This window comes from Triticum dicoccoides, chromosome 1A (assembly GCF_002162155.2).
Source record: "Triticum dicoccoides isolate Atlit2015 ecotype Zavitan chromosome 1A, WEW_v2.0, whole genome shotgun sequence".
In the NCBI taxonomy this organism is placed as follows: Eukaryota; Viridiplantae; Streptophyta; class Magnoliopsida; order Poales; family Poaceae; genus Triticum; species Triticum dicoccoides.
Window position 1 is genome coordinate 261,644,177 of NC_041380.1, and position 15,645 is coordinate 261,659,821.

At 44.1% G+C, this 15,645-nt stretch overlaps 1 protein-coding gene across 1 annotated transcript in view; it reads left to right on the top strand.

Moving 5' to 3' along the window:
* LOC119352637 (pollen-specific leucine-rich repeat extensin-like protein 2) overlaps window positions 1-15,058 on the top strand; it is a 68,879-nt gene extending 53,821 nt beyond the window's left edge. Inside the window, exons 2-4 of the mRNA XM_037619225.1 lie at window positions 12,937-13,594; window positions 14,176-14,260; window positions 14,860-15,058. Of these exons, the coding sequence (XP_037475122.1) occupies window positions 12,937-13,594; window positions 14,176-14,260; window positions 14,860-14,900 (784 nt within the window). The 3' untranslated portion in view covers window positions 14,901-15,058. The remainder of the gene's footprint in view (window positions 1-12,936; window positions 13,595-14,175; window positions 14,261-14,859) is intronic.
* The last annotated feature ends 587 nt before the right edge of the window (window positions 15,059-15,645 follow it).

Here is a 15,645-nt window from a genome sequence, read left to right on the forward strand (position 1 = left end):
CGGCGGTGGGGAGTTGTTTCGGGGCGGCGAGGCGGCGGCGGACCGGTGGTGGGGAGTTGTTTCAGGGCGGTGAGACTGCGTTGGACCGACGATGGGGAGTTGTTTCGGGGCGGCGAGGCGGCGGCAGACTGGCGGTGGGGAGTTGTTTTGGGGCAGTGAGGCGGCGCGGGGGGCGGCGGCGAGGCCGGTGGTGGCTGGCTGCTCAAGCGGGTGCAGGTTGAAGATGAACTGCATGCCCTCCCTAAACTACATGTGAAGTGCCTCTCTGCTACCACTGTGTTCAATTTCATAGTAAATTTCAGTTTCGACAGTAAAGTTCGGAGTCAACAGTTTTTACCTCATCTGTTGTAGTTAGGTGGTTTTTGGTGATGTAAATTTTACATCTATCACTTTTTTGTAATGTATTTTACATCATCTATAGGAGATGCTATTAGAATCCTACTTGAGATTAACGATGTCTGTCTTGTGCTGCTTCAGCCTCGACGTCTCATGGCTCACCAAGGCTGCTCGAACGACGGAACGATCCATCACAACAGTGCAGTGCCCTAGACGCCGTCTATAGATTCCTCGGATCTTCCTCCACACCTCCGACGGCCACCTTTGCATCAACTTCTTCATGACCAACCCAATGATGTTGAGGTCGATACGGCTATGGCAAAGAGGTTGTACACTTGTCGCATCACTTATTACTCTACATCCATGTCGATCCATTAGGGCTATTTTGGTTCAACGGAAAAACATAGTAATAGGAAATTTTCCTATGGCACTCTACTATTCAATTATTCATGCATTTTGTTGAAAGGAATGGAGCAAAACATCCACCTGGACCTAGTTTTCAAAGTCCTATGCATGAAAACAAGACCAAGTGCATTAGTGGAAGAATAACATTCTAACTGTACACGCTTTCATATGGCTTCACTTTATTTTGGCCATGTTTCTTTGCATTCCTCTGCTCCTCCAATTCCTGTGAACCAAACACCCAAGTTGACAAAAATCATGTGTTGACAAATGCTCTGTTTCCCATGTGCATTCCTATCATATTCTGGTATTTTTCCTCCTATCCCTGCGTTTTTAGAGTCATGCAAGCCAAATGAGCCCTTACAGAATTACTTGAGTTACAGGTAGGTGTCAAAGAAAATTTTGTGTGGTTTGTCCTGCTCCTGCCGCGATGTTGTCTACCTCACCTGAGCTGCTCCATCGACAGAAGCATCCACCAAACTAGACATCACGACTCCTGACCGTCTATCGCCACCTCAGATCTCCTTCCCTGCCGCCGGCACCCACCACAACGACATCACCATCATCAACTCCGCAGATGAACCTGAGGAGTACACGGGTCCACAAGAGAGATCGCACTCTTTTGTTTCTGCTTATGTTATGCATTGCTTAATATTACCTGCTACTTTATTGTCATGTTCACCTCTTAGACTCCAAGTCAGGTCCAAATTGATGTTCAAACTTGAGTTCTAAATTAGTTGTGGGGCACATATCGAGGCAGCGATGAATAGTATCTCTGTCTAATATCTGGTTCACCTAGGGTATGCCTATGTTGTTCATCTTGGGTGGGAAATAAATAGTAAAGCAATCATCATCTATTTTTTTATTAAATTAAAGCAATCATCAGCCTACTATCATTATTTTTGGATCCATCCACTGGTTGTTACAATTACTCTAGATTTCTACATGCTCTCCTTACATAATCTCACTATGTTTTTTTATGCATGTCAGATATTGTACACAGTCATGCTGAACATGTAGAGCAAAAGAGAAGAGTTTTGCACGGCAATACAATGTCATGCAGACATCGCTCCATTGTGGGTTCAATGGCAAACCCTCCCCCGGCCTCTCCAGATTGTAATCCATATGAAGATATCTATTTTGAGGCAGATTCAGACGCAGCTAACCACTCCTATTTACCCCGCAAGGTGTTTGCTCTAACTTGACATGATGATGTTAGTCATATCATGCATATGTTGTCTTGCAGTGCCTACTTTCGACATCATATATGTCATCTGCTTAGTTTAGACATGTTCTGTAATGCCACCTGTTTAGTTTCAATATCATATATGGGAATTATGCAGTCTCATGTCTTTTAGCCAGCCATAATATATGTGAAATGTGCAATGCCATCCTGTTTAACCAGGCATCATATATTTGAATGATATCTTTCCCATCCTTTTCTTCATTACATTTCCATTTGTCGACAATGTTTGTACATTAAACTACACTTCCTGTGAATCGGCCATTTGAGTGGGTGATGGAAAAATCTGGAGTGAAAACAAGGCCTTCAAAGCAGACAGTGCTACCTGTCGAAGTAGATCTCTTGCTGGGTCCCGATAGCTCCTCATAGATGGATTCAGAGACAGATGACCAGTCCTATTCCCCCACCGAGGTGTATGCTCTAACTTGTCACGGTTCTACTGCTCATATCATGCATATGGTGTCTTGCATTGCATAGTTTAGACATCATATACACAATATTCAACACCATGTTCTTTGTTTAGACAGCATATATGCGAATGCCCTTTGCTTAGCATATAAATCACATATGTGAATTAGATCATGCGATCCTGATTACTTAGATAACATGTATGTGAATTATGTCATGCGATCATGTTTAGTTAGTCATCATATCTTTGAATTATGTTATGCTATGCTATCCAGTTTAGATAGACATCATATATGTAAAATTATGTCATGCTATCCATTTTAGTTAAACAATATACTCCCTCTGTCTGAAAATACTTGTCATCAAAATGGACAAAAAAGGATGTATCTAGAACTAAAATACGTCTAGATACATCTCCTTTTCTCCACTTTGATGACAAGTATTTTTGGATGGAGGGAGTACATGTCAACTATTTATTGCCCTCTTTTTTCCACACTATCTATTGCATCTGTCTCTCATACAATGTCTGTACATTCAACTATGTTTCCTGTTTATCAGCCATTTGAATTGGAGCGGGTGATGGCAGTATCTAGCGGAGTAAAAACACAGTCTTCAAATAAAATAATGCTACCTCTTGGTGGAGATAGCACCCCGGTTGTACATGCATGAGAACCAGCCCTATCACACATAACCCAGACTCTCGCAGATTTTACCCCTACTACGATGGATAGAGAACCAGCTTCACCCAATCTAACCAACCCCGACAGATAGTAACCCAGTTCCTATTGACACAGCAGCATCTCCACCACAGAGCTCCCAAACAAGAGCAGTTAGTAAGGCAGCTCCAGTGCCCAAAGCGCCAGTACTACCACGGCGAACCCCAACTCCACCAGTTAGTACACCTATTCCTATGGAGGAAGCACAACCAACCATTCATAGTTTAGCATCTATCGCATTTGATGTTGTTAAATCCTACGTGTGTATCTTCCCATCATGGATATATTATACTGAAGATGAAGGAAAATGCCAGATGCATGTTTTTGTCCAGGAGTTATGTGTAAGTAATGTAATTCATGGCAATTACTTTGCTTTGTCCCATACATTTTACCTCCATGATGGTTATAATACAGCAAATTTTCCTAATTTTCTCTATAGAGAAGGACCGATTTGGAAACTCAGGATGAGGTAACCTGTGCTAATACCTCTGCTATCTTCAAGAATGCTTGGTGGCAGTATCGGAATTACCTGAAGAAAACGTACTTCACTGGCAAAGAAACTCATCAAATTCCCTTACGTTCTCCTAAGACATATTTACTAGACGATGACTGGGAACGCCTTGTTCTGTACTGGTCCCGAACCAAGAATGTGGTAAGGTCTATGAGCTCATTTTATCTTAAGTAATATATGTTTGGGTCTTACTGTACTCTGTTCATGTAGAACAAGTGCTTAAACCTGAAGAATAACTATTCTCATTTAAGATTCCATTGCTATCGTGCATACTGCTTTGCTCTTGTATCACTGTATTTACCCATACAAACTTATTTTTAAATTGAATGATCCAGTGGAAAATCCAATGGCACAACAGGTATGTTTACGTATGTTTCTTTAACAGGTTTGCTCTTATAAATAGATCTGTTGATTTCAATTTCAATTGTGTACACAGTTGACTTCTCATATCATGCACATTACTAGCATCATAACAGGGCCAATAGTGTTGTTGTACATGTAGACCCGTGGTACCCATCTGAAATCTTATTGTGTCGTGTAGTTTCCCACGCTTTGTATTCTTTCAGTATGGCTTTCTCTTGAACTGATATGATTTGAACCGTGTCTCTATTTTGATTTGGCAAGACAATGTAGTGACCATAGGACATAGATATATGTTTGTTTGATGCTTTTATAATGTACTACTTGGCAATAGAAGGCTTGGTAGTTTAATCTTGTCCACATTACTAATGAACTGGTTCACCGAAATGAGTTTCATATACTAGTACATGCTAAACCTATTATGTGTCTGCGTGTTTCTTCTCTTAGAATGCTAACAGAATATTGGGGAAGAGTGCCTTACTATGCAATGGTAAAGGAAGTAATGCAGATAAGGTTCAGGATCATGAGACATCCTTGTTGGTCTCCAACAAAGCTGATAAAATAGCTAAGGAAGACTATCTTGAAGACAGTGAGACAACCCCAAAGTCCTGTCTTGGTTTACTGTTCGAGTTACTGGCCACTACCGCTTGCACAAGCTATTCAAACTCACTGTCTGAATCAGTTCAGTTTCTTGAGTCTCAACTACAAGCTGAAAGACATCGATCAGCTATGTTGCGACAAGAAGAGGAAGGACTGCTGAAGTCCCTGGAGTATTCAGATGCATACTTTCTGGTGCAACAGCAAGCATTGGAGGATTTTAGCGCCAAACAGGACAAAGCCAATAAGCTTGCTAAGCTTATTGCCAGCATGGTGGATACCCAGGATAACGTTTCTTGAGCTCTTCTGAAGTTGTTTCAGTTATGGACTTGTTTTGCTACCGTCTTTATTTGCACTGGTGGCCAATTTTGACAGCCAGTGTATGTAATATGCTGCTTTGTTCCCTATATTTGCACTGGTGGTGAACTTTGATACCCAGTGGATGTAATATGTGTAATAGTTGTAATAGGCTAGTGTTAGTTGCTTGCTTATTTATTTCCTTATTGTCTTGTTTAGTTGTTTGCTTATAGTCATTGCAGTTCTTTTTTCGCATTTTTCTAGTGGCCACAATAAGTTATTTTTGGTAACTAGGCCACAATAATCATGGCAACACACGGACTGTTGTAACCATGAGCCTCCTGTGGGCCGTAGGATCCATGGGCCTTCTACGGGCCGTAGGATCCATGGAATTTCTACGGGTCGTATAATCCATGGGCCTTCTACGGGCCGTAGGATCCATTGGTTTTCTACGGGCCGTAGGATCCATGGGCCTTCTACATGCGTATAATCATTTGGCCAAATATGGGTCGTACTATTCGTGGACCATAACGGGTCGTTAATAGGCCGTGTTTGATAACGCTATGAAAAAATCCCAACGGGTTAACGGGCCACAAATGGGCCGAATGTAACCACAGGCTGAATTTGGCCCACAAAGGGAACATGCCAGTAACTGACCGTAACTAACCAAATTCTAGAAATGGGCCCAAGAATAAATGGGCCCTTAGAAGGCGAAAGTTAACACGGGCTGGAAACGGCCGACGGAATAATGGGCTATTAATGGGTATAAAGCGATACACTGTTCATTATGGGCCAGTTTCATCTCGGGCCTTTAATGGGCCGAGAGTTACAAACGGCCTCATATGGGCCAAAAGACATCATGGGCCATACATGGGATGGAAGTTACAATGGGCTAGAATCATATTGGACAGCCCATATGAAGCTACTGGGCTTAATTCCGATAGGACGTAATGGTCCGGGAGTTAGTGGGCCGTAAATGGGCTATATACGAATAGGCCGTTAACAGGCTTTCCGTGGGCCGGCCCGTTACCTTTCGACTAAGTCAAACGGGCCGGCCTTTTCACCGGAATGGGCCTCTATTGGGTCATACCACGTGTCGACGTATCATAGGCGCCTCTTGTCCAATGAGTGGATGACATCTGTCCCAACGGTGAGCCAACACATGTTTCCTTTGGCCAATGAGAATTTCACACGTCGAAAATCCCCATTCGTCCGGGCTATTAACGGGTTATTGGATCAAAAACCGGACCCGATAGCTTAACGGTGACCTGTTACAGTGGATGCCACGTGTCGGTCACCCTTGACCAAAGCACTTCTATGACGCGCGATTTTTCGTCATGGAAGTGGAAACTTCCATGATGATAATTTGGTAATGTCATGGAACACTTCTACGACAGCACAGGTATGACTATCTTGATTCTGTCATAAAAACGTCATGGATGTAGATGCATGACAGGAAACGTGACCTATTGTGACAAACACGTATCACACGGAAGTGTATTTTTTGTAGTGATTAGGATTGAGGAAACTGAAACATTAATGATCAAGTACTTCTACACAGAAATGAGGAAATGAAAGGGTTGAGGAAATAGAACCAGTAGCCTGGTGAAGACAGTGATTTGGTAGACCAGTTCCAACTGCTATGATAGTCGTACGTCTGGTTGGAGCGGTTAGGTATTTAAACCTAAGGACACACAGTCCTCATTGTATTCTCCTTGAGCTAAGGTCACACAGACCTTGCCATTCACTCGTGGTAAGTCTTCAGGTGACTTCCAAACCTTCACAGACTCGGTCACTCGGTGATCCACAATTTTCTCTTGGATGCTCTAGACCATGACGCCTAACCGTCTGGAGGATGCATAGTCCTCAAAGGTAACAAGCGTTGGTTCCACACAGGAACAATCTCTTCAGTGATGCTCAATCACTTTGGGTTTGTAGGTGTTTGGGTTTTCCTCACTTGATGATTTTCGCTCAAAGTCCTCGGAGGATGGGATGCTCTCAATGACACATGTCAGTTTCACGCGGAGCAGCCAACCAGCTAGTGGTTGTAGGGGGCGGCTATTTATAGCCTAGGGAGCGGCCCGACATGATAAGACATAAATGCCCTTCAATGATATGACCGTTAGGTGGGTAGGTAGTTTGGGACAGCTGGGGCATAGCACAACAATGGGCGGAGATTTGACTGTCAAATTCCTCAGGACTATCATGTTCCTCACTTCTAGGCAATCCGCGCTAGCGAATTCCTAACTCCTCAGTCAGAAAAAATTCCTTAGAGACCAGAAGAACTTCGTCTCTATCACTGAAGAAATTGACTGAATTGTATGAGATTTCCAATGGCTTCGCTCGAAAGGATTGGATAGGTGTAGGATTTTGAGATGAGCATCACTTGGTAACTTTTCCTTAGTTTTACCTCGACCCCCTTTAACAGTATGGTGTTTCCTATGACTCAAGAAAGATAAAAATGAAACTACAAAAACAAAAGTCTTCACGCTTCATAATCCTCGCATGAATATCAAGTCTTCAGGATCACACCAATTTCTTCACTTTCAAAGTCTTCAGAAAGCCAAAGTCTTCAGTTGAAGACATTCATTTTTAGGGGTCGACTTTCACTATCAATATCAATCTCCTCATAGACTTATAGACATGTGTACACTCACAAATGCATTAGTACCTTAACCTATAAGTCTCCAATATACCAAAATCACTAAGGGGCACTAGATGCACTTACAATCTCCCCCTTTTGGTGATTGATGACAATATAGGTTAAGTTTTCAACGGGGATAAACATATGAAGTGTAAATACTGATATTAAGGAATTTGATTGTAAGATATAGAAGAACTCCCCCTGAAGATGTGCATATGTGAGGAATTTGCCTTGAATAGCAATTGCACATTGTAGAGTGGAATCATGGAGATCTCCCCCTATATCTTGTAATTCATACACGCATTTAACATATGAAATGAAGAATTTGAAATGCATGATGAAATATGGTGCCTGATGTACTTCGGCATGTGTGCATTAACTTATGTGAGGAAGTAGCATGCAGAAAAACAGAGAAAAAGTATCAGACCACCATCAGACTCAAGTTTACAACTCGACCCAACAAATACTTCAGAAGAACGAGAGTTGTAACTTACCAAAAAAACGCCTATATAATGTAGACCCGCTTGAAGACTAACTCAAATTTCTCCTCCTTTGTCATCGAATGACCAAAAGGGACGAAAAATGAGGACTAGCACCCCTAAAGAATATCACCATGAAGTCGATGGAGGAGCGCCAGCGTTGTTGGGGTCGTCTGTTGATGTAGGGCCTGTCGTAGTGTCGTTTAAATCTTCATGTTCATTTGTCTCGCGCGATGAAGAATATGAGCTGGCCACCAAGTTAGGAACTTTGACCTTCTTGAATTTCTTCGAAGGCGGCTTAGACCAGTCAAAGTCCTGCTTGAAGCCCATCTGCTTGAGATCTTCATCACCATAGAGGTGAGACAGTACAGCCCAAGTGCGGTCAAAAACTTCATGCAAGTAGTAGTGGTTCTTCTTCATAGTGTTTTGCATGATTGTCATGTTCTGAAGAAATGAACCAAACTGACGCTTGACACACTTGTGATTGCGACCCACTTTCTGATGAAGAATGAGGAGAAGCTCACGGTCAGTCATCACTCTTGGATTAGTGGCTTGAGGATATTGCTTTGAAGCATTTGCGGCAGTGTCATGTGTAGCAGAGTCATCATTGGTGGAATAAGATGCAGCTTTGCGAAACTGTCCATCCAATGGACGAGTGCCTTCATCGATAATAGCAGCCTTGCCTTTCTCATCAGCTAAGGAAATAGTCTGTTTGAGGACTTCAATTGGGGGCAAATAGCTGAGATGGTGTTGACAATCAGCCTTATAATGAATTGAAGACCTTGATCTGATGAATCTCATGATCAGGGAGCATAAGGCTTCAATTCAAATGGTGAAAGAGCGACATTAGCCAAAGTCCTCATGAAGAAATCATCGTAGTTGATAGGAATACCATGTATGATGTTGAAAAGCATATTGTTCATGATGCCAACAACTTCTTCATCATCAGAGTTGTGGCCCTTGATTGGACTGAGGGTTTTGGTCAATATCCAGTAGATAGTCCTTGGCACATAGAACAGTTCCTTAACGAGGAATTTGGTTCTTGGAGCTTGACCTGGCTTCAAAGGCTTCATCAGCACTTGCATCAGATGATTGGAGAGCTCAGGTTCATCATAGATGCGCCTTGCACCTTCAGTGGGTGGACTGACTGGGACAGCGTGAAGCAATTCAGAGGCCGGAACTTTGTAGTGAGTATTTTCTATCATCCAGTATAATACCCATGAATTCACATCTTCAACGTTGCCGATGATGTCCAACATGGCATAGAACTGAAGAATGAGTTCTTCATTTTAGTCGCAGATGTCGGTGCAAAAGTTGAGCAGCCCAGTGTCATGAAGAACATTGAGGACTGGGAGAAGCATGGCAGCGACTCCATATCAACATGAGGAATTTGCTCATGGTCAAAGATCTTGTCCTTATCAAACAGCAATGAGGAATAAAAGTCCATCTGGCTAGCAGTCCAAAAACGCTTGCGTCGAAGACGAGGAGAGCCATATGGATTGTAGTTAGTGAAGAAAATGTGCTTAGCAAAGAAATCACCAGCCTTGAACTTCTGCTTCTTGGAGTGAGGATTCTGTGGCTTGGGCTGAAGATTTGCAGTTGATGTCTTCATAGCCTCTTGGATCACAGTCTCTAGAGCCACATGCTGAGGAATTTCAGTGGCAATTTCTTTAGCAGCCTTGGCCTCCATTTCTTCAGCAACATTTTCATCAGCGCTAGTGGCTGGAACTTCTTCAGGAATAGACAGAAGTGAAGCTTGATGTCCTTCAGAACCCGTATGAATTACTTCAGTCTGGACAGGGGATTGAGTAATCTGTTGCAGAGGGGCGAATAGTGGTGAATTGGGGTGATGACTTTCCTAGTAGTCATCATTAAGAATCAGTGTTGTACACCCATTGTCCACATCTTCATCTTCATCATCTATTTCTTCAATGCCTGCCTCTTCAGCTATGAACTGAGGCATGGGCGATGATACCAGTGGAGTTGAAGTGATATTGTCCACTTCAATTTCTTCATCAATCTGCTCTGACGTAGCAGCAGAAGGATCTTCTTCATCAGATTCACTTGGAATCACATATTCATCACCAAAGGGAATAATCTCCTTTGATGGCATGCTTCATATGGGAACAACATCTATGGGATTTTCATAGGAGCTTTTCAAAGTCTTCACTTTCTTCTGAGCTGAAGACTCTGAGGAAGCAGATGCTTTCCTTTTCTTCACAGCTACTCGCTCCGCAGCCTTGGTTTTCTTCGCTTCTGATGCAGAAGGAAGGTTGATGTTTGTCTATGTAGGAGGAGCAGAGGAAATTGGTGCAGTTTCTTTAGGCACAACTATTCTAGCTTGTTCAGTTTCTTCAGACGCGGTAGCAGATGCTTCAACTGGCATGGCTAGTTCTTCAGGCGCAACACTAAAGGTTGCCCTGACAGTTTCTTCAGCGGCTGGAATTTCTTCATCAGCCCTCGTGCTCTCATTTTCTTCAGCAGCCTAATTTTCATCAGCGGTGCTGGCATGTTCTTCAGTAGGCTGAGCAGATGCTTCAGCCTGAGGAATTCCAAGTTGCATTGGGGCTGCAACATTTGAGGTGAATTCCTTGGTCAGCTTGACGAATCTGACTTTGGCACCCAGCCTATCAGCATAATATCGGTCAAATTCATCACTTAGACCCTTGATTTATGATCCCAGAGCTACAAGGTCATCAGGTGATAGCTTCAAAACATTTTGCTTCAGAAAGCGCTCTTTCTTGTACTTAGCTTTCTTCATCCTCCTCCCCTATTCAAATTTCCATTTTTCCTCATCAATGAAGGCCATCAACACATGACTTTGGCCAGGAGTGAGGTTCAGCTCAGGCAAAGAGTGTTGGGGTCCTTATGCCATAGGTCGATGAAGTCTAGGATCAACTTGGGATCCAGCATCAATGGCACATTACTGCCTTTGGCTCTGGCGGCCCTGTTCTGTTTGTCTCTGATGATTTCAGCTAATTCCTCATCATTAGCTTCGTCTTCACTCGACGACACTTGGAAGGCAACCTGCTTCTTGTGAGGACTTGGCCTTGTGCCACGTCCATGGCCTTTTTCTTCAGCAGAGTTGGGCCTATTGAGAACTGAGGAGGAGCTGAAGAACTTGTAGATGCTCCTGAAGAAATTGAGATACCATTTGTCCTTTGGCACGAGGCAAGATGCGCAGGTGTCGAGGATTTTGCAGCAGCAGCTGAAGGTTTTGCAACACTGGGAACTGGAACTGCTTGAGGAATATGTCGTAAGGGATTTGATGAGCTTGGCCGTGAGGGCATTGCTACGGAACTGGGCTTGTGCGCATGCTTCTTGGGCATAGCCTTCTTAGGCTTGCTAGCAGAGGCCTCAGCAGTGGCAGCAGCTGAGTCTTCATTGAATTTCCTCACTGCTTCCTTGGCCATTTTGGCTAACTTGGCTTGTTGTTTGGCCCATTCATCTGGATAGTCCTCACCGCGCTTGAGGCTACTGGGAGCAGCAATTTGGCCAGGTGCCAACGGAGGTCTTGGGCAAGGAGGGTGTAAAGCGAATTTCTTCATGTATTTTGGAGTTACATATCTGTACTCCCTCCATTCCCATGCCCATCTCCTTTCGATCCTTTGTATGCGCACCTTGCGATGATTCTTGTTCTCCTTGCCATGTTTGGCTTCATCAAGAGTGCAATATTCCTCATAGATGTCATCTGGAATCTTAAAGGCAGTATTCACTTCTGGTCTCTTGCCTCCATTCTCAGGTCTCTTGCCATCAGCCATTTTCTTTAGCCGAGGATTTTGAACAATAGAATTCTCTGAAGAGGTATGCAATTTGTCTTCAAGGAACGCTGTAAATGAGTTAAGTTGATGAGAACCTAGTGATTCAGCAGCGGACATGTGTACCTGTGAACAGAGTATAGGTGCGAAGAATTTGGAGAGGTCACATGCGTTCTTAGAAGTTTTTCAAAAGAACCAAGTTCGAGGAATTTGACCAGGAGTGTCTTGAGGAATTTCACTAAGCGGTCTTTGACAAAGGTTCCAGAGTTGTATAGATTGAAAATCCACACAATAGAGGAATAGTGAAGAAAAATTGCTTAGAGAAATAGATCAAGAACAGATGCATGTGAGGTGTTTAAGAGTGTGGAAGTTGAAGAATAAACACCTTTTAAATTTTTTGTGAAAATCATCAGAATCAACAAAGGCAGTAAAAATAGATTTTATTTACCCTTGACTAAGAACATGACGAACTGGGAGTTGTAAATGGAAAGTTCCTCCGTTCAGATCATCCACGCCCTAACTTGGCGGCGGAAGACAGCTACGGCAGCGGCGGAGTGAAGATTTCCGCGGTCGGCGTGAGTACGACGCCGACGAGGTCGACGCAGTGAAGCTCTTCCTCACCAGCGACGATGGAAGTAGCGGTGAAGCTAGGTCAGAGAGCTCGAGCGAGGGGAGTGAGGTCAAGCGAGGTAAATGCAGTCTGAGGAGGATGAGAGGTATTTATAGCTGAGGTGAAAAACAGCTCGCCCGAAGAAAATGGACGAACGTGCCCCTGACCCTTCTCATCCTATCGACATGTGTCACCCACAAACAGTGAGGTGGAGATCGTGTGAGATAGTGGGTGAATAGAATAATCATATCGTGCGATGTGGAACGGTTTGAGCGGCAAAAGCCAAAAATTCAGATAAGAAGATTTTAAAGTTTCGTTCGCAAATTCTTCAGCTGACAAGGACACGGTGAAGATTTTAAACGAGTTTCAAATAGAACGCACATGAAGAATTTGTGAACAGACTAGGTTGAGTATAGCATAGAGGGGAAAGGGTCTGATCACATTCACTTAGCAGAAAAATCAACTTGAAGAATTAGCAATAAGTGAATGTTGTAGAGGACTGAAAACTTAAATATATATATATATATGATAACACTATTCTAATCTTGGGATTAGAATATTTATTTGGATCACAGCCGGCCATATATAAGACGCGCGAGGACGTTCCTGAACTTTCAGAGCCGCAGCGAAACAAAAGCGCAAACAAAAGAAAAACCTACCCCCGAAACTCCACGTACCCACCTCTCCCCACTCTCCCCGATTCCCAGCCGCCGCCAACCCCGCCGCCGCGCGCCTCCCCCCGGCCAGCGAGCCTCCCCATGGCCAGTGCTTGACCAGCCCCCACACGCCGCCGCCACTATCTACCCCGGCGTGCTGTCACCAGGCCCTGGATCCCGAGCGCCGCCGCAGGGCCCTGGATTTGACGCGCTGCTGCGGCCTCCTGAGGCCACAACGCGCTACTTGGTGTCCCCCGCCGGAAACAACCTCCTCCCTCCTCCCCGGGTCGGGTGGGTGGTGCAACACCGGAGCGGCGTCGAGCATAGCCGTAGACCCCTCCTGCCTCCTTACTCCCTGGACTCACGTCCACGGCCACGCCACCACCCCCAGAAGGGGCGCACAGGACTCAGTCGTCCCGACCGCGGCCGCCGGCGTCCATCTCTGCGCAGCCACCGAGTCCCGGCCCCCAGCAAGCTGTCTCGCGGCCGCGGACCTCAGCCGAACACAACAGCTGGCCAAGCCCCACCATGCCTCTCCTCGTGTCGCAGCAGGCTCCTGCGCGCTGCAGTTCATGAGGTCCGTTTACAGAATATGCAACAGGGAAATAAGTTCTTTCTACTTGTTTCTTTGATTAAGATGCTCGTACACTTGCTAGCAAGCTTGGATTTGCCGTGTAGGAAGAACAAATCAGGTGTGAGTGAGAGGAATGATATGATTTCATTGGAATGGGATGGATGATGACTACTGGTGCATTGTAGTTAGCAGTGAGAATTTAGCAGCAGCCTGCAATTTGCTCTTCACAATTTCCTCACCTCGAACTGCACTCTCGTTACAATTATCAGATACTCCCTCCGTCCAAAAAAAGTTTGTCCCAAACTTGTCCCTTGTGATAGATACATCCATTTGAGGGACAAATATTTTTGGACAGAGGAAGTGCGCATTTATGGAGTATGCAACATGAAAAATGAAGCAACAAAAAAGATATGCATTTTCCTGTCGAATGTCCACACCATGCTTTTGTTTTGTTTGGGATGATTAAGGAGCGGTGTGCTAGATTGCATCTATGTGTGCACACACCACTATGTCATGTCATGTACGTGACTGCTTTTTATCTGCTCTCCACCCGTTTCATATCGAGCAAGTTGTTTGTCTTGCAGATGCCGGTGAGGCCGGAGGTGCCGGTGGGGATCTCGGCAGTGCAGAAGCAAAGGAGGAAGCGACAAAAAAAAGCCACGCGATCTGGTACGGCAAGATGTGGAACAAGAGTTCAACATTTTTGTGGGTTTTAGTTCAGCTTGTACTTGTGTGCGGAGATCTCCTGAACCAAGTTACTAATTGTGAGGATAAATTGATTCTTTTTTGTCTGCCCAAACAAAAAACAGGCCACATATACACTTGTCTGCCCAGGTTGGTCCGTCCATCTCCATGCAGTTTGTTGTTTTCCCCACCCCCTTATATATGTGTGTGTGCATGTTTCCAAGTTTTTCCCCAATTGTATTTCTCCTAAGCTTTTGTTTTGGAAAACCGATGTGCATGTGAACGTGAGAAAAGAGTCTGTATACAGAAGTTCATGTATTACTTCCAGGAAGGTCCGCGTATTACTACATGTGTGCACATATCATTTGTGTGTGTGTTCTTCCAGATCTACTTTAGCATTGACCAAATGACCAAGGTTTCACCAGCAAGGGAAACAACATACGTGCTTCACATTGCTATCTCTCCCCATTATTCAGTTAGTTAAATTGTGTTGTCTAGTTCTAGTTCTATACTTTTTTTTCTGAAGTTCAATAGTGTCGGTGTGGGCAAAGAAGTGGGTTTTGATATGTTTGTTTCAGTTTCAGATATGCTTCAGAAAAAAATGCAAAACAAAAAAGGAGCATGAGTCGCATGCCTCAAGGACTCACTCCACTTCGTGGCTTCTTGTTCTCAAAGCACAAGTTGTTGCTGCTACTATTACTAGTGGACTACTGCTAGACATTATCATGGGCTGCTGCTTGTGTGCACTTTACATTTAGATGCTCTTTAGGTGTTCATTGTAATGCCTACAATAACATACCATTTTTCTTTGTTACTTTATGTTGATAAATAAAAAAGAGTGAAAAGAATATCTTCTTGAGAGCAACAAATTGCCTCAAAAAGATGTATATTCACATCGGACTCCTATTTGAAAAACAACCGAGATAATTCACACACTTTCTCCCATTTAACGCAGTAACCGAATTCTCAAAAAAATATTGACTTGTCAAAAAATGTTTAATGAATTTGAAGGAAAAACCGAGTTCAAACAACTTTCTCCCAGTTTAACACAGCGAACATATTAACCGAATTAAAATTATAATTCCATAAACTGATTTAACACAACTTTCTCCCTCTGCGGCCACCATCCCAATTGCCCCCAGCGAGGTGCCGAAGGCCGCCCTCCAGGAATTCCCTTTTTCGACCGATGTAGTCTAGGGCTCCCACGATCCCGTCGGCGGAGGTCCCCCGTGTGGGTTGTCGTCGTCTATCCCCCGTCCTGGAGAATTGGGAGCACCAGCGACGATGAGAGAATCTCGTAGCGCACGCATGGAAGCACTTCAGTTTCTGCAGTGTGGGCGTGAGTTGCTGTCTGGGCAATAAAAAACTGA